This window comes from Cervus canadensis, chromosome 7 (assembly GCF_019320065.1).
Source record: "Cervus canadensis isolate Bull #8, Minnesota chromosome 7, ASM1932006v1, whole genome shotgun sequence".
Classification (NCBI taxonomy): domain Eukaryota; kingdom Metazoa; phylum Chordata; class Mammalia; order Artiodactyla; family Cervidae; genus Cervus; species Cervus canadensis.
This window is the reverse complement of record NC_057392.1, coordinates 80,703,892-80,729,774: the sequence shown is the minus strand read 5'-3', so window position 1 is coordinate 80,729,774 and position 25,883 is coordinate 80,703,892. Positions and strand designations below refer to the sequence as shown.

The 25,883-nt window shown below is 40.4% G+C and overlaps 1 protein-coding gene and 1 long non-coding RNA gene across 2 annotated transcripts in view; one reads left to right on the top strand and one right to left on the bottom strand.

The window, feature by feature from the left end:
• Positions 1–20,630, bottom strand: part of LOC122445205 — a 53,823-nt gene extending 33,193 nt beyond the window's left edge. The window contains exons 1-2 of the long non-coding RNA XR_006270474.1: positions 20,442–20,630; positions 16,186–16,243 (exon numbers count right to left, since the gene is read on the bottom strand). This is a non-coding gene — a long non-coding RNA (uncharacterized LOC122445205). The remainder of the gene's footprint in view (positions 1–16,185; positions 16,244–20,441) is intronic.
• On the top strand, positions 155–1,347 carry ARL14 (ADP ribosylation factor like GTPase 14). The gene has a single exon (XM_043474160.1). It carries the CDS (start codon positions 232–234, stop codon positions 883–885), a length of 654 nt encoding a protein of 217 aa, XP_043330095.1. The 5' UTR covers positions 155–231; the 3' UTR covers positions 886–1,347.
• Positions 20,631–25,883: the final 5,253 nt, after the last annotated feature.

Below are 25,883 nucleotides of genomic sequence, written 5' to 3'. Positions count from 1 at the left end.
TCACACAGGCATGCCCCTCCCAAGTCCTACTCACTCACAAAGAACTTCCCCTTTGAGCTTCTATGACACTGGCTGGTTACTCACACCATAGATTCCTCAGGATTGGCTGGGACTGAAAATAAAACACTGTTTGCCCATAATCAAGTCGATAAGCTACAACGTAAGTGCACGTAAGTTCCTATTCTAAGACTATATCATGAAGCATTTGCTCTCTTCTTTCTTAACATTTTCATGCAAGACCTGGAAAGGAAACACTGGCTCTGGCCATTAGCAAAGGTCTTTAAAGAAAAATTTAAAAAGCCTAAAATGGGTCTGTTGAATTCTAAAAAGCCCAAAGCCAAGCAAGCCCGAATTCTGCTTCTGGGACTTGAGTCTGCTGGGAAGTCTACGCTCCTTTACAAATTGAAGCTTGATACGGATATTGTGACTATGCCAACAGTAGGTTTCAACGTGGAGATGCTTGAGTTGGCAAAGGGTGTCTCGCTCACGGTCTGGGACGTTGGAGGACAAGAGAAGATGAGAACCATGTGGGACCTCTACTGTGAAAACACTGATGGGCTAGTGTATGTTGTGGACAGTACGGACACACAGCGGCTGGAAGACTCCAGGCAAGCGTTTGAGCACATCTTGAAGAATGAGCACATTAAAAACGTGCCTGTGGTCTTGTTAGCCAACAAACAAGATGTGCCTGGAGCTCTAAGTGCCAAGGACATCACCAGGATGTTCAAAGTGAAGCAACTCTGCAGCGACCGGAACTGGTACGTGCAGCCCTGCTGTGCCGTCACTGGGGACGGGCTAATGGAGGGGTTCCAGAAGTTAACTGGATTTTTGAAAAGTCGCATGAAATCAAGAGGAGATGCTTTAGCATTTTTCAAGCAGCACTGAGGTCCAAGTGGAGGAAGAGATGCTGATGAAGTTGAAAGGGTAATTTTTTTTTCCAGGCCAAGTAAGAAAAGCAAATTGCCAAGTTGACAAACTTTTCCTGAAATGTTATTTCACCTAAATTCCATTAAACAACTCGGAATAATATCTGGAAAACTGTTATTTTGGGCCAAACACTTTAGCAAACGATGTGGTAATGATAATTGTGAATGAAAATGTTACAATTTTGTGCATGTTTGATGATTCCAAATAATCATATTTGGGAACAAACAAATTCTTGCCTTATTATTTTTATGTGACTGCTAGAACCAAGTTTAAGCTGCCAATAGAGTCAGACTTCTTTCAGACTGTTTCCAGCTGTTACAGTTATTCAATTTCCACCAGGCTCCTGTGTAATAGCTGGATGGTATAAAAAAATGAACTTTAAATTATGAAGAGGAAAATGTTTGCTGTTAATATTTTATAAACCCCTATTCCCTAAATAAAGGGATTTTGTTTTGTTCTGTTTTACTGTATTCCTGCTAGGTTTTTGAAATCTATTGCTAGAAACTTCTTACAGTGAGTCAACCCTGAATCCCAGGCTGCCAAGTGCCCAGTGGCTGTGTTCTATAGGGAGCAGAAGTTTGTATCTTAGAGCTCTGGGGATCAAGAGAGCATGTTAGAGTTTAGGGCAAGGTCTGGACTTATCGTCCAGCTGGAGGCTGCAATTCCAAGACTGGCTTCGGTAGAATTCAATATAACAGTTATTACTTGGGAACGTATGTGCAGCTCACTGTACTGATCAAACAGGAACCAGAGCCATACTTTGCTCTCAGAGACCTGACAATTCACAGGGAAGACAAACAAAATACAGGCAGCAGATAGAATAAACCAGTAAGGACTAAGTGCTGTAATAGGAGAGCCTCATTCTGACCTGGGGAAACAAGAAGTGCTTCATGCAGGAGGTGGTGTTAAGTACCCAACTCTGGGGGACCCTGTGGAAGGTACAGGTTAGCCACTGGAAGGTCTCATCACTTGGGAGATTCTCCAGAGACATTGCTGGGGAGGGGAAGAAGGGAGAAAGAACTGGAGATTGAACTGGAATTCCCCTGAGAGGCTCAGAAGTCCCAGAGAGGCCCTGGAACTAACAGAAGACACTTTCCCTCTGCCCTACCACCAACAAGGCTCATTTGGGTTAGAAGCAGGCCTCAGGCCACCACTGCAGCCCCTGGGACTCCAAACTGTAAGGTCACAAAGGAAAATAAAGGTACAGTAAAGCAAGGGTGCTTGCTCCTGGATTCCTGCTGTAGTTTTTTTCTCTCACCCTAGCCCTGATTTGTTGTTTGGCCACAAATCCTTCTATGTTGCGTGGCAGGGATTCAAGTAATAAAGTAGACATATCTTTAATCACAGTTACCATTGGTTGAATACTGTGTGTGCCAGGAACTGTGTTAAACACTTTCATACATCTACTCATTTAATGTTCATAACTGCCTGGAGGGAAAGAGGCACCTCAAGGCGTACTCTGTTAATTGCCATGATGTTATTTTGTAAATAAGGTATGGCCTCTGTCTTCAATGAGCTCAGTGAAGGATAAATTCAGGACTTCCCTGGTGGCACAGTGAATAAGACTCTGCCAGCCAAGGGAGGGAACATGGTTTGATCCCTGGTCCTAGGAGATTCTACAGGCTGCGGAGTAACTGAGCCCGTGGCCCAGAACCACTGAGCCACACTCTAGAGCCCACGAGCCACAACCACTGAAGCCCGTGTGCTCTAGGGCCCTTGAACTACAACTACGGAGCCTGTGTGCCACGATTACTGATGCCTGCGTGCCTAGAGCCTGTGTTCTGCAATGAGAGAAGCCACTGCAATGCGAAGCCCACACCCTGCAATGCAGAGTAACCCCCGCTTACCTCAACTAGAGAAAGCCTGTGCTCGGCAATGAAGACAGTGCAGCCAAAAATAAAAACATTTTTTAAAAAAGGATAATTTCAAGATAAATATTACTCGGCCATAAAAAAGGTTATTGATGTTTCTCCCGGCAATCTTGATTCCAGCTTGTGCTTCCTCCAGCCCAGCGTTTCTCATGATGTACTCTGTATATAAATTAAATAAGCAGGGTGACAATATATAGCTTTGACATATTCCTTTTCCTATTTGGAACCAGTTCCTTGCCCAGTTCTAACTGTTGCTTCCTGACCTGCATACAGGTTTCTCAAGAGGCAGGTCAGGTGGTCTGATATTCCCATCTCCTTCAGAATTTTCCATAGTTTATTGTGATCCACACAGTCAAATGCTTTGGCACAGTCAATAAAGCAGAAATAGATGTTTTTCTGGTCTCTCTTGCTTTTTTGATGATCCAGTGGATGTTGGTAATTTGATCTCTGGTTCCTCTGCCTTTTCTAAAACCAGCTTGAACACATGGAAGTTCACAGTTCACATATTGTTGAAGCCTGGTTTGCAGAATTTTGAGCATTACTTTACTAGCATGTGAGATGAGTGTAATTGAGCAGTAGCTTGAGCATTCTTTGGCATTGCCTTTCTTTGGGATTGGAATGAAAACTGACCTTTTCCAGTCCTGTGGCCAGTGCTGACTTTTCCAAATTTGCTGACATATTGAGTGCAGCACTTTCACAGCATCATCTTTTAGGATTTGAAATAGCTCAACTGGAATTCCATCACCTCCACTAGCTTTGTTCATAGTGATGCTTCCTAAGGCCCATTTGACTTCACATTCCAGGATGTCTGGCTCTAGGTGAGTGATCACACCATTGTGATTATCTGGGTCGTGAAGATCTTTTTTGTACAGTTCTTCTGTGTATTCTTGCCACCTCTTCTTAATATCTTCTGATTCTGTTAGGTCCATACAATTTCTGTCCTTTATTGAGCCCATCTTTGTGTGAAATATTCCCTTGGTATCTCTCATTTTCTTAAAGAGATCTCTAGTCTTTCCCGTTCTATTGTTTCCCTTTATTTCTTTGCATTGATCACTGAGGAAGGCTTTCTTATCTCTCCTTGCTATTCTTTGGAACTCTGCATTCAAATGGGTATATCTTTCCTTTTCTCCTTTGCTTTTCGCTTCTCTTCTTTTCATGGCTATTTGTAAGGCCTCCTCAGACAGCCATTTTGCTTTTTTGCATTTTTCTTGGGGGTGGTCTTGATCCCTGTCTCCTGTACAATGTCATGAGCCACCATCCATAGTTCATCAGGCACTCTGTCTATCAAATCTAGTCCCTTAAATCTATTTTTCATTTCCAGTGTATAGTCTTAAGGGATTTGATTTAGGGCATATCTGAATGGTCTCGTGGTTTTTCCCTACTTTCTTCAATTGAAGTCTGAATTTGGTAATAAGGAGTTCATGATCTGAGCCACAGTCAGCTCCCAGTCTTGTTTTTGCTGACTGTATAGAATGGGGAGTGGGGAGGAGTAACTGGAGAAAGGTAGTCAAAAGGTACAAATGTCCAGTTAAAAGATAAATAAGTAGTAGCGACATAATGTAAAACACAATAACTATAGCTAGCATTGCTATATATTATATACAGGAAAGTTGTTAAGATGGTCCTAAGAATTCGCATCACAAGCAGAATTTTTTTGTTTTCTTCTTCCTTTTCTGTTTGTTATATGTATATGAGATGATGGATGTTAGCTGAACCACTGTGGTAATCATTTCATAATATTATATAAATCAATCATCATGCTGTGTGCCTTAAACTTATGCAGTGATATATGTTAATTATTTCTCAATAAAACTGGGAGGGGGCTAAAAAAAAAAAACCTTCCTAATAATCTATAAAAAATTGTCAGAATAGAAAATGTTTCCTGGTGTTCCTGCATATTTTGGTAGTTTGAATTAAGTTTAGCCCTTTGAGGCCTCGTCAAAGCATAATGTAAGATGCAGAGAAAACAGACTGAAAAATAATGAAAAGCAATTAAAATCTTTATTTCAGAAAACCAGGTTGACTGTGGAGGATGTGGTGAGAAGATACATCCTTAGTGTAGAGCAAAACTCATAAAGTGGTTTTTTACTATCTTTCAACATCCCTCTCCCATAAGCAGCTGTTTCCCAAAATCTCTACTAGTATTCTCTAAGAAACTTCAACACTCTCATGCTTTATTCTTGCTTCCTTGAGATTCAATCTATCTTCCATCAGTCACTTGCTTGCCTTTCAATATAAATTTTATCACTCTTCCTTTCCTTTAGCACTTCCCTTCTGCTCTTCCCGGCAAGCTCTTCTATACCTTCCAAAACACAAACATACACACACAGTACACTCCTCATTCTGATCTACCTAGTAAAGCCCAGACTTGAAGTAAAGGAAAGGGGTTAGATGGACAACACCAAAACACTCCTTAGCAAGTGAGAGGAAACAGTCTGTGAATATTCATGCCTTGATATTTATTATTGTCATACATTTTATTCTCTATGTGCAACAAGGCAAAACTTTCATCAAAATAGCATGCTGCCATGGATCTGTAGCAACCAAAATCACACTTTTGAAATGTTATTTGGTTCAAGAGGTAGAGACTGAAAGGTAAATATCAGTTAAATATTTTTATCTGATTTTCTAGGAACTCCCAGGGGGAAAAAACGAAAAGGCTACAGGGCATAAGAACAAAGAATGGCAACTAAACAAACTTGCAGCAGTAACTGATACACAATAAAATTCATTTGTCCTTTTAAAAAGCTAAACATTGTTATGTTCTGATGATGACCAAACTGGGTTCTGCCAAACCAAGAAGACAGGGAATTTCAGATGGAGTGTCCTGAAGTGCTTGTCCCTTGTAATGTCGCACCAAGGGACAATCTGCAGAGGCATCAGTGTGTTGAGAATGTAGGAAAAAAAGTTAAAGTGTTAGTTTCTCAGTTGTGTCTGACTCTTTGCAAGCCTGTGGATTGTAGCCTGCCAGGTTCCTCTGTCCTTGGGATTCTCCAGGCAAGAATACTGGAGTGGGTAGCCATTCCCTTCTGGGGATCTTGCCGACCCAGGAATCCAACCTGGGTCTCCTGTGTTGCAGGTGGGATTCTTTACCACTGAGCCACCAGTGAAGCCCCTGAGGAACAACCCCCAAAACAGCATCTGTCAGGCTTCTGTAAGCCCTGAGGTTGGCCTGCTCTTGTCTGCATGAGCTCTTTTCCGGAGAGAGACAGACAGACAGACAGAGACTGGGAAGCAGAAAGAAACCAGAGAGATGTCTCCTTTGGCAGTGTTAGTATTTTAACATAATTTGGGATATAGTGTCCACCAGATTTTTAGCATAGTGTTACCTATTAGCAGACTAGAAAGCACATTAGAAAATTAGCACAAGAAAGCACATTTTGCTTTGAAAATATCACACAAATACACAAGTTGGTTATTAGATGATACAAGCATTACCTCATTTTGTTCTCACAAAGTCTTAAGGGGAAGCATAACAAATACTATCAATACCACTTTAAAGAAATAAGGAACTGATTAAGCACTTACTAAACCTAGTCCTCCAGTTTCCAAGACTTAAAAAAGAAAACCACATGTAAGTATTATACAATAAATTGAACAATAATGTGGCACATACAATTTTTACCATTAAATTTCTGTCTCTGTAAACCTAAGGGACTATGTATCAAGAGTATTTCTTGGGCTAAAAACGTAGAAGGCATCTTTCTTTCCATCTCATATTCCACATCTATGCCAAATTCTGTCAGCTTTTTCTTCAAAATATATCTCTTCTGGCCACTTCCCAGTTCCCATCACTACTATCAGGCCATCATCAATTCTCACCCAAATAGCTGCATCATCCATACAGAATTCTGCAGGAGAGGTCTTAAGATGAAAATCAGATCACATCACTGCCCTGTCTCAATGCTTCTGTTCACTTCTTGCCCTACCTGGGCCTGCCTTCTGCTTCTCTCCTCTCCCTGGCCCTCTCCAGCCACAATTGCCTTAATGTTCCTCTATTGCTGCTAATTTTTTACAGTCTTAGGACCCCTAAACTTGCTATTTCCTGAGCTGAGGACACACTTTTCTCAGGTCCAACTGACGTGCAGAGGCATTCCCTGAATCCTTATCTAAATGATGCTCTTCTTCCCTCCACTCTTTTCCTCTCACCGTGTTTTACTATTTCTCATAGCCTTTACTCAAGTTGTATCATTTACTCATTTACTCAGTTATTGTTCCTTTCTCTCCCTAGAAGGTAAGTTCAAGGAAGCAGGGACTTTGTTCACTGTTGTATCCTAGATTAGTGCTTAGGACATAAAAGGTATTTCCAAAGATACCTGTGGAAGGAATGAATGAATGGTCCGAGTCCTCAAGGGAGGTCTTGCCAGGGCCTGAGGCTGCCTCTAAGGGATGGAACATGGATCCAGTGCACGCGTGCTGGAAGGTAAAAAGAATGGCAGATGTGGACCTAGGCCAGTTTCACTAACATCAGGGGCTGTGTGCTGCGCTGAAACCAACATACAGGCTTGGAGCGACATCTGGGTGGGAATTCCGGTTTGTCTCTTGCTGGCTCTTAAGCAGGTTGCTTCACCTTTGTGAGCCTCAGTTTTCTCAGCGAGAGCAGTGACTTGAACAAGAAACAAACCTTCATTGTGTTGGAGATTTGGAGGTTGTTACAGCCCGGCTCTTCATTACCTAATACAGGAGGGTCATACTTCTTGATCCTCTCATGTGTTTCAAAACACTCCTTTTCTCGGTCTTCTTTTCCACACAAATCCCCTCTTCCCTGTCCCCTTACCCATTTTAGAAGCCCTGTTTGAACCACCCCAAAACAGGAAGGGAAAGGGATTTAATTTTTCCTCGATGTTTTATTTTTAAAAACTTCAAACCTTCAGAAAACTTGAAAGTAAAATTAACACAGGTATATGTTTCACTTTAATAATTATAACAATTTTGCCATATTTGTGCTCTTTCTTTCTACACAGCCATGCATACATACAATTGCAATCATCTTGACACCTCACGCCTAATACTTTATCATCTGACTCCTTAAAATGGATATTCTCTTCTGTAACCATAGTACATTATACATAGAATTTTAAGCACTAATTAAATATCATCTAATAGTCCATAGTCAAATTTCCTCAAACAGATCTTATTTATTGAATTTTAAAAATCTAAGATCTATAGCACTTGGTTGTCACTTTCAATTTAGAATATTTCTCCTATCCTTTCCTATTTCTCCATGACCTAGAAATTTTTGAAGAGTCCAATCCAGATAATTTAAAGAATGTCCCACAGTCTGGATTTGTTTGATTATTTCTTCATGACTAAATTCAAGTAAACATTTTTGACAAGAATAAATATCAACAACCTCAGAAATGCAGCTGATACCACTCTCATGGCAGAAAGTGAACAGGAACTAAAGAGCCTCTTGATGAGGGTGAAAGAGGAGAGTGAAAAAGCTAGCTTAAAACTCAACAATAAAAAAAAACTAAGATCATGGTATCCAGACCCATTACTTCATGGCAAATAGAAGGGGAAAAAGTGGAAGTAGTAATAGATTTTATTTCTTGGGCTCCAAGATCACTGTGGACAGTGGTTGCAGCCGTGAAATTAGAAGACACTTGCTCCTGGAAGGCTATGACAAACCTAGACAGCACATTGAAAAGCAGAGACGTCACTTGCTGACAAAGGTCTGTATAGTCAAAGTTATGGTTTTTCCAGTAGTCACGTACGGATGTGAATGTTGACCCTAGAGAAAGCTGAGTGCCAAAGAATGATGCTTTCAAATTGTGGTGCTGGAGAAGACTCTTAAAATTCCCTTGGACTGCGAGGAGATCAAACCAGTCAATCCTAAAGGAAATCAACCCTGAATACTCATTGGAAGAACTGATGCTGAAGCTGAAGCACTAATACTTTGGCCAACTGACACAAAGAGTTGACTCAATTGGAAAGACCCTGAAGATAGGAAAGACTGAAAGATTGATGGGGCGGCAGAGGATGATATGGTTAGATAGCATCACGGACTCGATAGACATGAACTTTAGCAAACTCTGGAAGATAGCGGAGGACAGAGGAACCTGGCATGCTATATAGTCCATGGGGTCCAAAGAGTTGGACATAACTTATTAACTGAACAACATCCCATAGATGCTGTTGTAGTTCCCACTAAATCCAGGAGTAGGCACACAGTGTCACACTGTTTCTGATGATGCTATATTTGGTCACTTCCTTTATGATAGTGCCCACTAGATTTCCCCAAGGTAAAAATATAACTTTCCCCTCTGTTCTTAATAAGTAATTTAATATGATAAGTATGATATTTTGAGACTGTATGAACATTCTGTTCCCCTAAAGCCTTTCTCTTAATGGCTTTATCATCCACTGACAAGCCTTTCCTGAGTCAGTTATTACACTAGGAACTGCAAAATGGTGATTTGCTAACCCTGTTTTTCCTTTTACATTTATCAGATGGTATTCTTCTGTAAAAAAGAGCTTTTTTTTTTTTTTTTTAATCCCCTTCTCCCTACTCTTTTGTTATAGACTCATACATACTTTTCAAATTCAAACTTTTATAATCCAGTGCTACTCAGACTGAGGTCCATAATCTACAGCAGCACCTGCAAACTGCTTAGAAAAGTATTAGTAAGTTCTCGAGACTTCCCTGGCGATCCACAGGTAAAGACTCTGCACTTCCAATGCAGGGGCTAAGGATTTGATCCCTGGTCAGGGAACTAAGATCCTATATGCAGCATGATAGGCTCCCTGCCCCCCTGCCAAATGTAAATTCTCAAATTTGACCCCAGACCTATTAGTCAGAATATTTGGGGTAAGTAGGGTGGAGGTGTTATGTGAAGGAAGTTCCTGGAATTTGTGTTGTTACTGAGACTACTATCATTCATTTCTGTCACAATGCTTTTTAATGTTCAAACTGTCCTGACTTTGCCCAGGAGAAGCTCTTTGAAGCAGCCTCTGTGTTCTGTTGACATATCCCTGTTTGTCTTTGAGTAATTCCTTGTTTGGGAGGACACTGAGCCATCTTATACTTTCCCTACTCTGCTGCCTCAGACCTGGAATTAACCATTTCTCCCAGGAAATGGTTAATTTACTGGTTCCTTCCATTGCAGAATGGTACTTAGAAGTTGAATAGTGTTGCTAGCTGTTTTCACTGTTCCTGGATGTCACTGCTTATAGGCCCATTTAATAGAAAAAGCAAGGAAATATCTATACATAAGGTACAGATATACATATAATATTGATACCTCCAGACTGAATGCACATCATAGGATTTTTCCGTACCTTCCTCATTTCTATTTGCATCCCTCTTCTCCTCCACAGAACTCTGGTTCTAAAAAGCATTAGCACCGTTACACATTTGCCCTATGCTACAATACAACAAAATACTTTCAGAATCACTATTCCAAACTGCCATCTCTAATAAACCCACTCAGGAAAGTTCAAGGCTTCCCAGGTGGCGCTAGTGGTAAAGAATCCGCCTGCCAAAGCAGGAGACACAAGAGACGTGAGTTGGATCCTTGGGTTGGGAAAATCCCCTAGAGAAGGAAATGGCAACCTGCTCTAGTATTCTTGCCTGGAGAATCCCATAGACAGAGAAGCCTAGTGGGCTATTGTCCACTGGGTTGCAAAGAATTGGACACGACTGAAGCAATTTAGCATGCATACGCACAACACAAGAAAATACTTTCAGAATCACTATGCCAAACTGTCATCTCTAATAAACCCACTCAGGAAAGTTCAAGACTTTTTAGTTCTTTCTGCTTTTATTCAGAGTGCTGTGTTCAAAAGTTAATTTTTTTCTGTCCCTATGTTATAAACACCATACTGGTTTTAGGTTGACTTTTGCTATTTCCATTCAATTTTAAGTTTTGACACTTCTTTATCTTTTGGGTTAATATTAATCTCAATTTTCAAATTCATAGAATATCTACATGCCTCAAAAATGACAATTATATGAAAACCTATATTCAGAGAAGTCTGGCTCACATTTTAACCTTTTCCACTTGGCCATAACCTGTAACTATTTTCATTGCTGCTGTTCCCTTGCTACATCATGTCTGACTCTGCAACCTCATGAACTGCAGCTCGCCACCTTCCCTGTCTTTCACTATTTTCATTAGTTTCTTTTTTAGCCTTCGTTCGCTTTTTCATTATCAGGATAATCAAATAGATATAATTACATTCTTATTTTCTCCTAATTCTTACACAAAATGTCGCATTTTATACACAGAGAAGAAATACTTTTAAAATAGAGATTTGCTACCAACTCATTATTAATTAAAGAAGAGGGACTTCCCTGGTGGTGCAGCAGTTAAACTCCCCCCACCTCCATCCCACTTCCAATGCAGGGGAAGCGGGTTCAATCCATGGTCACGGAACTAAGATTCCACATGCTGCCAGGCACAAGCGAAAAATAAAAAATTAATTAAAAATAAATTTTTAAAAAAGAAGAGGGGAGCCTCTTTAGCATAACAAACTGATTCTCATACATTCCTCCTCAAGTTATTTATAAGTGTTAGTTGTATCTGACTCTTTGCGACCCCATGGACTTGTAGCCCGCCAGGATCCCCTGTTCATGGGATTCTCCAGGCAAGAATATTGGAGTTGGTTGCCATTCCCTTCAAAATCACATTTTATTTTCTTTCACTGCAAAGCATTTTTAAGGCATCTTTCCAGTCTAGTTCAATGCACCTATGGTAGCTGCCCATTAATGGGAAACATGAGAGACTGGTGACAATGAGAGGCAATCCTCTGTTTACCATGGGAGAGCCACCATTATCTACAGAGTTACCTGTCTGTTCTTGTTTTAAAGTAAAAGACCTTCACTTCCTGGAGGAAAACAAGATTGACATCAGCTAGGCAACAGGAGAACACACATTGAAGGAACCGTGCAGACAGTGATTTCTCTAGAACTGTACCTCTTTTGTCTTTTTTTTTAAAACTCCCCCCCACCTCCTCCAGTTTTCTTCCTGATGCACAAATAATGCTTACAGTTGTGATCACAACCTTAGGCACATCCTACAATTACAATGTTGCTATGCTCCTTTACAAAAACAAACAAAAAGAGAGGGGAAAAAAACCCAACAAAAAAATCATATTAAAATCAATACAGACTAGCATTTTTTTTTTTTTTTTGTGGGGGAAGAAGTAGGTCTTGCAAAGAAAGTTTTGTTACTTGCAACAAACTATATCCATAACACCTTTGTACAACCTAGAGTAACTGTTTCCAGACTGTCACCTATTTCAAGCTGTAATGTACTGAACCACTGTGGAGAAGACAATTGTTTCCCCTGTTTGGGAGGTGAGATGGGGGAAATGTATACCTCTGCTGTGACTGTATGTGAGTAAATGGACAAGGTCTGTCATTTATTCAGGGACCTGTTCTGCATTCTCCCAACTCTGTACCCATTTTTCTTTTGTTTTATGAGTGTACGTTTTTTGCAAACCAAAGTTAAAAAACTCCAATTTTTTTCCAGCCTTGGAACATGAAGTAAAGTGCCCTCAAGTGGACGGATTAGTCCTTTGTCAGTGTGTGTGTTGCTGCTTGGCTTCCCAGGTGGCACAGTGGTAAAGAATTCGCCTGCCAATGCAGGAGGCGCAAGAGATGCAGGTTCGATCTCTGGGTCAGGAAGATCCCCTGGAAGAGGAAATGGCAACCCACTCTAGTATTCTTGCCTGAAAAATTCCATGGACAGAGGAGCCTTGTGGGCTACAGTTCACGGGGTCACAAAGAGTTGGACACAACTGAACACACACACACCCTTGGAACCCCAAGAATGCCGACATCTTCCCTATACCTTCCAGATGCTTCCTTCTTCCTAAAACCAGGAAGGGTGAACACCTGAGCAGGGAATTGCAGGTGACAAAATTTAGTTCACCAGTTTCTACTCCGTTGAAGAGCTAAGTTCCCATTCTTGAAGAAACAAGCTCATGGAGGGGGTGTGTTTTCTTATTATATACTAACTTCTTATACTAATTTGTACCAAAATTTCCTTGACTGACATGCCAAGTAATTATGAAGGTTTTTTTTTTTTTTTTCCTGAGTATTGCATGAAGGCTACCAAGTTGGAACAGGCAAGCCCTGGATGTTAAAGATTTAATTCATCTACTTCATTCATGTGTTATTTTTGCAGCTATAGTGTCTATTTTCCTATTTGATGACCACTGAAGTGTTCCCAGGCCCTGTCGTAAACCTAGGAGTTGATGTATTGGTGGGAGCAGCTGGAAGTTCAAGATCTTATTGTGATTCTTTTTTTCTTTAATCTCCCTTTTATACATGTAATATTCCTGGAGAAAGAAATGGCGACCCACTTCAGTATTCTTGCCTGGAAAATTTCATGGACAGAAGAGCCTGGCGAACTATAGTCCATGGAGTCACAAAGAATTGGCCACAACTGAGTGACTGAGCACATATGTGATATTAAGCAGATGATGAAGCATAGCTCTTGAGGATTTAACAAGGAGAAAGACTCACACTTCTGGGTGGAGAAGTCATTGGCCCCTGTTTGAAGAACAGTGGATGGTGAATGTTCTCAAGTCTATCTCTCTGTAATTGCAGCCCCAAAATGTTTTCTGTTTTGCCGAGTTGTGCCTTTCCTTCTGGAATGGCAAGTGAATACAATAAGAGTACTGTTTACACCGTGAAGTGGATATTGTCACAGAAATTACACCAGAGGCATTCTCACTTGTTAAGCTAATAATATCTTGTGAATGTATGATCTACAGAGAAACCCCTGTAGTTTTTAACCTGCTGATGCTGTCTGTCTGTTGGGGAATAAATTTTGGATGGTTCTTTTTTTCACCAAAAAAAGGTAAAAGATACATTTTACATTAATTTTAAAATTTAACCCTATGTAAAAAAGGAAACATATGTATATATATATATATACACACACACACACACACACATATATATACATATTTACATAGAACATATAAAACACATCAAAATGTTTGAGCAGTTACATTATAGATGGCTATAATTCCTTACAGTTCTAGTATTTTCCAAATTTTATATAGTGAGCATGTGTCACTTTCATAGTCAGGAGATAAAATATTATTTTCAAAAAAGCTGTTTAATCTTCAGCATCTATATAAAACATGAGTAGACAATGCATGGACCTAGAACTGTCATTTCAAATGCACTGATCTCAAGTAATATGAAATCTTTTTAATGACCAGAAATATTGCAAAGCACAGACACATGGGGGCATTGTAACCAAATTTTTATAATCTCGGGGAAAAAAACCCAGAAACCAAAATCCAAAACAGCAAACATACTATGTACTCACTGTCGGCCAGGTTCTGTGATAAGCATCTATATGTATTATCTCATTTCATCCTTACATTAACTCTACGGGATAGTACCATTATTATCCTCACTTAAGAGATCTGAGACTCCTAGCCACACAGCCACCTAAAATTGTGAAAGCATTTACCATGATCTTTTGTATATAATCAAGCTCCTAATGACAGTTGTTTGGTGATAATTCTATAGTGCGCCTCTGTGTGTGCCTCTACTAAAGCCTACTTTACATTCTCAAATGATTTCCCCACGGCTGCACTCCGGGTCTAAGAACAGTTAGAGAGTAGAGAATGAATATTTAAACTTTTTTAGTTTTTTTTTTTTTAATCAGAAATAGGAAGTTTGGAAAATAGGAAAATCCCACTCTCTGTTAGCATTTTGCGACATTTTCTTCCAGTCTTTTTCTTCAATGTGTATATATGTTCAAAACATATTTTTTGATAATTGGGTAATTTGCTTTTTTCATCTATTATCACATCCATGTATTATGCATCTTTATCATATTACTACATATCTTTCAGAACCACCATTTCAGTGCTACATCATTTTCAATGAAGTAGGTATACCACAGATTATTCAATCATTTCTCTACTATTGTCTTTTCTAGGTTACAGCAAATTCTTCATGTAAGTAATTCAGCAACAAACATGTTCATATGTAAATTTCCCCTCCCTCATGTTTATGGCCCTATTCTGCAACTATCACCTGAACACCTAATGAAAACCAAGCATTATATTAGGTTCTGGGTTTAGGACATTTTCCTCTAGGATAGTATTTCAAGGCTGCAAAGTCTTATGCCTCAATACATACTGTCAAACTGCTTTCTAAAAGGTTAAAATCAGGTTATTCTAGATGGATTCTTTAAGAGAAAAAACAGATGTAAAAACTTTTAGCTATTAGGTGATTGATGATTACAGCCTTATGTGTTAAAGAATCAATATGAGTAGTTACAGTAGTTAGACTTGTAGATTTCAAATCACTTATGAAGTCCATGGGGTCGCGGAGAGTCGGACACAACTGAGCAACTTCACTTTCACTTTTCACTTTCACGCATTGGAGAAGGAAATGGCAACCCACTCCAGTGTTCTTGCCGGGAGAATCCCAGGGACGGGGGAGCCTGGTGGGCTGCCGTCTATGGGGTCGCACAGAGTCGGACACGACTGAAGTGACTTAGCAGCAGCAGCAGCATGACAGGAAAAAAATTAATGCCAAGATTTATAATAGTTTTCACTAATTGCGACTCAAAATCCAGACACAATAAAAAAGAACACTGATAAATTCAACTACATAAAAATGGAAGTTATGATGAACATCATGTGCTGTGCTGTGTTTAGTCACTTAGTCATGTCCAACTCTTAGTGACCCCATGGACTGTAGCCAACGAGGCTCCTTTGTCCATGGGGATTCTTCAGGCAAGAATACTGGAGTGGGTTGCCATGCCCCGCTCCAGGGGATCTTTCCAACCCAGGAATAGAACCAGGGTCTCCTGAATTGCAGGCGGATTCTTTACCAGTTGAGCTGCCAGGGAAGCCTGGCAAACATCATAAATAAAGTCAAAATACAACTATCAAACTGGCTGTTAATATTTGCAATATATATCATAGATAAACATGTTCATAAGAGAACACTTAACAATCAAGAAAAAAGAAACCAAAACTCTGTAGAAAAATGTACAAAAGACACACACAGTGTTGACAATGATATTTCAATCATCTTTAAACAAATGAAAAATATCTCTAGCTTCACTATTAGAGAAATGCAAATTAACACTACATTTAAATACCATTTCTCACCTATCATGTTTGCAAAAATCTAAAAGTTTGATAACATTTTGTAATTCTGTTGGTTGAAACTAGGAAAACGAATAATCTCTTCCAGTGCTAGTGGAGATAGAAAGTAATATGACTTCTGTAGAGAATCTGGCATTTTCCAATAATGCTACATTTACACTTACCTTTTCAATTTAATCAAATGATTTACTGAAGTTCTACTTACGTTAAATCTTTCGAATTAGACATTTCCTTTCAAACACAGCAGACCATTGATCAAAACAGCTAATTTCATCCAATTGGGTGTACTTACGTTTTAATCTAGCAGTCTCACTTGTAGGAATCTTCCCCGAATATACACAACCGTAAATCTGAAACAACATATATGGAAGGTTATTGATTGTGACATTATTTGTAATAGCAAAATAAAAATACACTTCATGATCTTCCATTAGAGACTGGTTAAAAAAAAAAAAAAGGTATATTCCCAGAGTGAAATACTACTCAGCCAAACAAAAGAATGAAAAAGGGAATGCCGAAAAGGAATGCCAAAGGGAAATTAAAAGGGCTAAGTACCAACTAGTGCACTTGAGGTCCAGATCTTGTTTGTAAACATAATACCTCACTGAAGGGAACCAGAGCTCCTTGGAAAAATGGCTGTTCAGATCTGGGACAGGTAAAGCAGAGGTAGGCCTGAAATATCTCATGCCAGAGAGTAAAAAAAGAACTCAAAAGCTGATGGAGATAGGTCAAAAGGTTACAGTAGTGGCTTAAAGGGACTCACTGACCAATTCAGAGACAATCTGGGCAGCAAAAAAGAATACAGATGACAAAGGATTATAATACACTGAATAAACAAAAATAAAATTCTAAGTCCATAGTGATATTACAAATATAAGAAGGTGAAAAGGAAAGTAAAGGTGTGGAATGGGGGAAGTTCTCTTACAGAGAAAAATGTCAAGGGCATAGTAGAATTGGAAAGCCACTATTTTACAACTGCAAAGTTGTAACTATTATACTACACTCAACTTATGTGTATAGTAAGATCATAAGATGATTTCCTGAAATATATTCTGGCTTCATTTGTGATTTAGGATTAAAAGACTTTGAAATGGAAAACCTTGACCAGATAAGGGAAAGCTATGGAATCCCTACTTTCGCATGCTTTTTCCTTCTCCCCAAAGCTGAAAACTGCTTACAAGTACAGTCCTCAGTGTCCTGACCTTGAATTCTTTTCATCTTTTCTTATGTGGCTACAAGGTGTAATGGAACTACAAACTAAAAGAGGCTTCATCAGTAATGAAATTGAAAGACAAATGTCAAATTGTAAGTTTGATATATACTTGCACATATAATTGATGTATATATAAGCAATAAACATCATAAAGTCTCATGTTCCTGATATAAGTACTATGTTGTTTATATATTGTTATTTATGTGTCGTTAAAGCTGTAGAGGGAAAAGATTCTGTTTAGCCTGCTGAGCCAAATAAAGCATCCCATTTCCAGTCTAAAGCATGGATCTTCTGAGGGAAGTAAAACCTCCCAACATCTACCTGATTTCTAACAGACCAGGCTGCAAGGAGAAGTCTATAATAATGTTGCTTCAATTCAGGGTAGGGTCTCCACAGGCCACACATCCATTTCATTCTATTGTGTCTGGTCAGACCAGTGTACACCTGTTGACCTCGTGTAAATGTTTATGGTACTCCCTTTCAGTCTTAAAAGTGTCTAAGTTTGGATCATATTTGGTTGCCCTACTTCAAGGAGACTCCTGACACTCCTTAGGGAAAACTTCACTTGGCTGATGTTGAAAGGTAAATGTCAAGTGAGAGAGACAGAGATGCAAGTAAAGACTCTGCAATGTGGTAGGCAGAATAATGGCCCCCCACAGATACCCTGGTGCTAGTACCTGGAACTGTGAATATGTTACTTTACAGGATAAAATGGAAAATATGATTAAATTAAGTATGCTGAGATGAGGAGATTATCTTGGATTATCCAGGTGAGCCTAATCTAATTACAAGGATCTTTACAATTGGAGGAATTCCCCGCTGAATTCATAGTTAGAAGATGTGACTATAGAGGAATGCTCAGAGGTGCAACATTTCCTGGCTTTGAAGATGACATAAGGGGACCACAATACAAGGAATGTGGGCAGCCTCTAGTGGCTAGAAAAAGCAAGGAAACAGACTCTTCCCTAGAACCTGGAAAGAAATACAGACCTGCCTAAAGAACTATAAAACAATAAATTTATATTGTTTTCAGCCATTAATTGTGTGGTAATTTGTTACCATAGCAATAGGAAACTAATACACAGAACTGACAGCATTTCTAGTGAGGACTGAAGGATCCAACAAGCCATTCATTCATTTAACACATGTTTAAATCCTTATATATGCCTGACCCAATGTTGAATAAGATGGACTTCTTAAAGAGTTTACAGCTCTGGAGGAAGACAATCACTGAAACATGTAACTAAGATTGGTATGAGCTAGTGGTAAAGAATCCACTGCCAACGCAGGAGATACAAGCAACATGGATTTGATCTCTGGGTCAGGAAGATCCCCCGGAGGAGGGCACGGCAACCCACTCTAGTATTCTTTAACCCACTCCAGTATTCTTTAACCCACTTCAATATTCTTTAACCCACTCCAGTATTCTTGCGTGGAGAATCCCATGGAGCCTTGGGGGCTACAGTCCATAGGGTCACAGAAAGTCGGACACAGCAGAAGCGACTTAACACATACACACAAGTGTTCTGAAAGGGTTAGCAGGGGGTGGCGTGAAACTTAGTGAGCACAGGCGAGTAAACCAGGATATACAAACATGGGTGCAAGGCAGCCCAGTTTGAAGATACGGCATGTTTGGCCTGGGTGAAAGTCCAGGCAGGGGTTTCAAAGCATACGGATTAACGCAGTAAATAGCCAGCAGTATAGTTTGGCTGGACCATAAATAGATGGGAAAGGGTAACAGAGGTGCAATCTGGGTTAACTGGTAAAGGGCCATTCAGACTAAGAGTTTGGACTTAATCCTTCAAGCAATGGGAAGATATTTTTAAATACAGTTTTAAAGCAGGGAAGGGGACATAGTCAGATTTGTATTTTATAGAGATACATCTGGTATAAGCTCCACTAGTCCAGAGAACAAATTTGTTTTTGTTCACTCCCACAGGCACTTGTATCAATCAGAACATGCTAAGTTAAGCTGTGGTGACAAATACCCCCAAAGTCTCAGCGCCTTAAAACAAAAGTTTATTTCTTTCCCATGCTACATAGATCAGTGTTGGTCTCTGCTTATCTTAGCCATTCAGGGGTGCAGGTCAATGCAGTTACCACGATTTCAAATGTTGCCTGCTGCTAAGCAAGAGGGAAAAAGAGTTCTGGAGCACCTCAAAGCAGCAATTAAAGGCTGTGTCTGAGAGTGACAGGGGTCACCTCTATTCACACCTCATGGATTAGGACCAGGAAGTATAATCCTACTATCAACTGGGGAGGGTTAAAATTGGCAGCATTCACTGATAATTTTTATTAATGATTAAAGCTATGATTTTTCCAGTAGTTATGTACAGATGTGAGAAATGGACCATAAAGAAGGCTGAGCAACGAAGAACTGATGCTTTCAAATTGTGGTGCTGTAGAAGACTCTTGAGAGCCCCTTGGGCTGCAAGGAGATCAAACCAGTCAATCCAAAAGGAATCAACCCTGAAAATTCATTGGAAGGACTTATGCTGAAGCTGAAGCTGCAATACTTTGGCCACCTAATGGGAAGAGCCAACTCATTGGAAAAGACCTTGATACTCAGAAAGATTGAAGGCAGGAGGAGAAGGGGAGGACAGAGGATGAGATGTTTAGATAGCATCACTGATTCAATGGATATGAATTTGACCAAATTCCAGGAGACAGCGGTGGACAGAGGAGCCTGGTGTGCTACAGTCCATGGGGGTCATAGAATTGGACACAACTTAGCCACTGAACAACAAAATATTTATTAATTGAACAAATAAATCAATTCAAAAGACTAAGAGGTCATCTGATGAAGTCTCATCTAGTAGAAAGAGAACAGGGACGCAGCAGGAGAGGAGAGTCACTGAGTAATCAGATGTGCAGGGGAGCAGTCTGACTACCAGATTTTCAGTCTGGGTCAGTGGAGGAAGGGTGTTGCCAATTAAAAAGAAAAAAGTGAGATGAGGTGTAAATTTGGATTCGTGCCTACGTGTGTGATTGGTAGAGCACAGCTGAGACGCCTACATTTTGACCTTACCTTTTGCAGTCTTGGCTTCAGGCCTTTAGCTCAGGATACTAGGCTCTTGGTATCGAGGCGGTAGAGCCCTAGCTAGAAAGCAAAATTGGTCCCTGCCCTGAAGAGGATGGTTAGTCCCCACCATAGGTAAAGAGCATGTAAGGAACTTTACACGAATTCCCTCAAAACATTGCAGGAGGAAGCTATGATTAGGTTCCTTTTACAGTGAGGAGATTAGAAGACCACCTAGAATCCAACTCTGATGTGATATCCTGTGCAAGTTCACCTCTCCAAGCCTTGGGTCCTTCAGCTTTAAAATACTACTTACACCGAGAGTGGTAAGGATTGGAGGCTGGTAGGAGGACCAAAGAGTTGGAAGAAGGCCGGAGCAACCAAACACAGTGCCCAACCTCCCCCGTCACACCTGCCGGGGCGACGAACCAACGGTGGGGCCGGGGACTAAGCCCAGCTCTAGGTCTTGCAGTGAGAAGACATGGAGATGACACCATGCCACAGACACCTGGAGCCGCCCAGGCGCCGAGGGAAAACTAGGCCCCGCCCCCGGGCCGCGCGATGCACTGACGTCACACAATTCCCCGCCCCCGCCGGCTCTGACTTTACTCCGCTGGGGTTCTCTGCTCCGAAGATCTCCGAAGCCAGTTTGCAAGAGAAACAGGCGGGATATTTGCATGGAGTCAGTGTGACATCAGTTTGTAGTAATCCATGGCTTTGACCTTATCCGGACATATCTGGACCGAGGAACATCTTGTCTGGTGGTTGCATTGAGACAGCACGCTGTAATGATTGGGTAGTTCCCCAGAGCAATTGTAGGTGCAGCCGCTCTTGGGGGTAATGGAAGAACAAGACCTGTAATCCAAACTTCTTTGAGTTGTAGACAGGTGTTATCTCTTCTCCTCATTTCCCATTCACTCTTCAACTCATTTCATCTGTTAAAGATTATGTTTGATAGGGGAAGTGAATGAAAGTCGCTCAGTCGTGTCTGACTCTTTGCGACCCGATGGACTGTATACATGGCATTCTCCAGGCCAGAATACTAGAGTGGGTGGCTGTTTCCTTCTCCAGGGGGTCTTCCCAACCCAGGGATTGAACCCAGGTCTCCCACATTGCAGGCGGATTCTTTACCAGCTGAGCTACCAAGGGAAGCCAGAATGAAACCCTCAAGGTGTGGCCCTGGTGGAACGTGAAAGCCCACAAATGTATTTGCATGCAAATATATAAATATAAAATGAAAATGTGTCAGGAGTTTAATTCCTTAGGGAGGAAGACGCCAGACGTTGCAAAGCATCCTAAAGAACATAAATAGTCTATATTCTGAAGTGAATTTACAGCTCTCCCTCCCCGTCTTCCCCTTCATCCAGTGGATCAGCAAGTTCTTTTGACTCCATTTACAAAACTGCATTCAACTCTCGGTTTTCACAAACACCATTTTAGTCTGAGCCGAAATTATCTGTGGATCACCTTCCAATGGGCCTCACTCCCTCTCCGATCAGCTCTCTACAGGCTTCTAAAGGGATCGTTTAAAAAAGCAAACAAAAATGACAAAAAGTATAATCTAGATTATCTTGCTCCCTTTTTTACAATCTACTAATGGCTTCTTTGCTTGGAGATTTAAATTCACCTATGCTTGCTTACAAAGAACTGCATGATCTATGGGTGCCTGTTCACCTACCTCATCTGCCACTTTCTGTCTCCCTTGCTGTGCTGCGGAGCCCCCTGGCTGGAACGATCTTTCTTCTAAATTTCACTTTATTGCCTCATAAAAAAATCTTCAGGTCTCAGTTTGAGAATAGCCTACACAGAGAAGCCTTCCTAGGCCCTCCATTCTAAAGTGGCCACTCAATCATATATCTAAGATTTTAAATCTCTATGGAGCCTTAATCACTTTGATACATGACACTCATTTTTTATTGTTCATCTCCCCACTCCCCAGTTAAGATCCAAGCATGTAAATTCAGTCCAAAAAGCACTTATCTATACTGGGTACTGATGTATTTTCAGCTTGCAGAACACAATGAGTTCAGCATGTTATTCATACCCTGGTTGGAGTTTAATCATTTAAGTGGTTAATTGTCATAACAGAAATTTCAGAAATTATTTAAAAACAAGTGTTTCATGAGATGTTTACAAAATGTATCTGGTTATGTTAGGTGAAAAATACTTTGGATTAAAGAAAAATGGTGTCAAAAATACTTTCTGGGCTTGATGTCCAAAGAATTATTATCAAAGATTTTCTTTTCAAGAATACTAGCAGTTTTTTGTTTTTTAAATGCCTAGATGAATTGCAATTTAGTGAAAGAAATTTGATTTAATAATTCAATCTAAGATACTTGGAATGAAACTAAAAAAAAAGACTTTTTTTGCACATATCTTTGGGCAAACTCTCTGTAGGATACTTGTTCTTCAGTTGCTAAGTCATATCCAACTCTTTGCGCCCCCATGGACTGCAGCCCGCCAGGTTCCTCTGTCCATGGGATTTTCCGGGCAAAAAATATCAGAGTGGGTTACCATTTCTTTCTCCAGGGGATCTTCCCAACCTGGGAATCGAAACTGCATCTCCTGCATTGGCAGGCAGATTCCTTTACCAGAGTCATCAGGGAAGCCTATGTAGGATACTGTAGAATTTCAAACAAAACCTGAAGAGGTGACACTTGAGTCTGGACTTTCAATATGAGTAGACTGAGAATATGAGTAGGTGACAAGGAGTAGGTGACAAGCACTTAAGGCAGAGGTGTAAATTTCTAACTGAGTAGGACCCTATGGGGCCTTCCAAGGACACACCCCTTCTCCATTTTGTCTGCTTTAGTTCCTTTCTGCTTTAGTACCTAGATAATAGTATCTGATGCACATTTCCTGTGTTGTTTTTACCGACATGAAAACCCCCACCAAGTGGAAGAAACTACTTGATTATCATAAGAACATGGCCCCCAGGCCTACCAGAGCCTAAGGATCATAATAGTAACCCCTGTGACACCACCCTGCTACTTCACTATCAACCAATCAGAGAATTGTGCATGAGTTGAACACAGGAGATGGCCCTCCCTCACCAGGCTTTTGAAAGTGTTTTGCTGAAACCTATGGGGAATTGTGACTTTTTGAGCACTAGCTGCCCTGGACTGCTTGACCAGCACCCTACAATAAGTGCTGCAGTTCCCTTCAACACAACCTAGTGTCAGTAGATTGGCCCATGGACTCAAATTTGGTTTGATAACAAGTTCTGTTTGGAAGCAGAATATAAATGAAATTAGCTGAAAGGATAGCCAGGAGTCATAGTATCAAGGAACTTAAAATGTGGGTCTTATTCTATGGGGAAGCCAACAGAGATTTTAAATGGAGTTGTGACATGGTCCTCTGTTGTTTAGTCAGTTACTTCAATTCAATCACTTAGTCGTGTCCAACTCTTTGCAACGCCATGGACTGCAGCACATCAGGCTTCCCTGTCCATCACCAACTCCCAGAGCTTGCTCAAACTCATGTCCATCGAGTCAGTGATGCCATCCAACCATCTCATTGTCTGTCGTCCCCTTCTCCTCCTGCCTTCAATCTTTCCCAGCATCAGGGTCTTTTTCAATGAGTCTGTTCTTCGCATCAGGTGGCCAAAGTATTGGAGTTTCAGCTTCAGCATCATTCCTTCCAATGAATATTCAGGACTGATCTTCTTTAGGATGTACTGGTTGGATCTCCTTGCAGTCCAAGGGACTCTCAAGAGTCTTCTCCAACACCACAGTTCAAAAGCATCAATTCTTCAATACTTAGCTTACTGTATGGTCCAACTCTCACATCCATACATGACTACTGGAAAAACCATAGCTTTAACTACTCGGACCTTTGTTGGGAAAGTAATATCTCTGCTTTTTAATATGCTGTCTAGGTTAGTCATAGCTTTTCTTCCAAGGAGTAAGCGTTTTTTAATTTCATGGTTGCAGTCACCATCTGCAGTGATTTTGGAGCCCAAGAAAATAAAGTCTGTCACTGTTTCCATTGTTTCCCCATCTATTTGCCATGAAGTGATGGGACTGGATGCCATGATCTTAGTTTTCTGAATGTTGAGTTTTAAGCCAGCTTTTAAACTTTCCTCTTTCACTGTCATCAAGAAGCTCTTTAGATCTTCTCCACTTCTGCCATAAAGGTGGTGTCATCTGCATATCTGAGGTTATTGATATTTCTCCCGGCAATTTTGATTCCAGCTTCTGCTTCATCCAGCCTGGCATTTTGTCTGATGTACTCTGCATAGCACTTAAAGGTGACAATATACAACCTTGACGTACTCCTTTCCCAATTTGGAACCAGTCTGTTGTTCCATGTCCAGTTCTAATTGTTGCTTCCTGACCTGCATACAGATTTCTTAGGAGGCAGGTCAGGTGGTCTGGTATTCCCATCTCCTTCAGAGTTTTCCACAGTTTGTAGTGATCCACACAGTCAAAGTCTTTGGCATAGTCAATAAAGCAGAAGTAGATGTTTTTCTGGAACTCTTTTGCTTTTTCGATGATCCAATGGATGTTGGCAATTTGATCTCTGGTTCCTCTGCCTTTTCTAAATCCAGCTAGAACATCTGGAAATTCACGGTTCACATACTGTTGAAGCCTGGCTTGGGGAATTCTGGGCATTACTTTGCTAGCGTGTGAGATGAGTGAAATTATGCAGTAGTTTGAGCATTCTTTGGCATTGTCTTTCTTTGGGATTGGAATGAAAACTGACCATAGCACTTTCACAACATCATTTTTTAGGATTGAAATAGCTCAACTGGAATTCCATCACCTCCACTAGCTTTGTTCATAGTGATGCTTCCTAAGGCCCATTTGACTTCCAGGATGTCAGGCTCTAGGTGAGTGATCACACTGTTGTGGTTATCTGGGTCATTAAGATCGTTTTTATAGAGTTCTTCTGTGTATTCTTGCCATCTCTTCTTAATATCTTCTGCTTCTGTTAGGTCCATACCATTTCTGTCCTTTATTGTACTCATCTTTGCATGAAATAGTCCCTTGGTATATCTAATTTTCTTGAAGAGATCTCTAGTCTTTCCCACTCTATTGTTTTCCTCTATTTCTTTGCATTGATTGCTTAGGAAGGCTTTCTTATCTCTCCTTGCTATCCTTTGGAACTCTGCATTCAAATGGATATATCTTTCCTTTTCTCCCTTGCCTTTAGCTTCTCTTCTTCTCTCAGCTATTTGTAAAGCCTCCTCAGACAACCATTTTGCCTTTTTGCATTTCTTTTTCTTGGGGATGGTCTTGATCCCTGCCTCCTGCACAATGTCACAAACAATGTCCACAGTTCTTCAGGCACTCTTTCTATCAGATCTAATCCCTTGACTCTGTTTGTCACTTCCACTGTATAATGGTAAGGGATTTAATTCAGGTTGTACCTGAATGATCTAGTGATTTTCCCTACTTTCTTCAATTTCAGTCTGAATTTGGAAATAAGGAGTTCATTATCTGAGCCACATCCAGCTCATGGTCTTGGTTTGCTGATTTCTCCATCTTCTCCATCTTTGGCTGCAAAGAACATAATCAATCTGATGTCAGTATTGACCATCTGGTGATGTCCATGTGTAGGGTCTTCTCCTCTGTGGTTAGCATAGTTGTAATAGGTAACATCATGACTCATTGGACAACATTAGCTATGTAAATGGGCCAAAATAAACCTTACATACTTAAAATCTATATATTCCAGGTAATAGTAGATGATTATGAACTAAAAGAGCTTCTAGTAGACCTCAGAATTGCACATTAGAGCCAAATGAGATATTAAA

Excerpts from the sequence above, each read along its gene's own strand:
- ARL14 (XM_043474160.1), top strand. The coding sequence starts at position 232 with ATGCAAGACCTGGAAAGGAAACACTGGCTCTGGCCATTAGCAAAGGTC.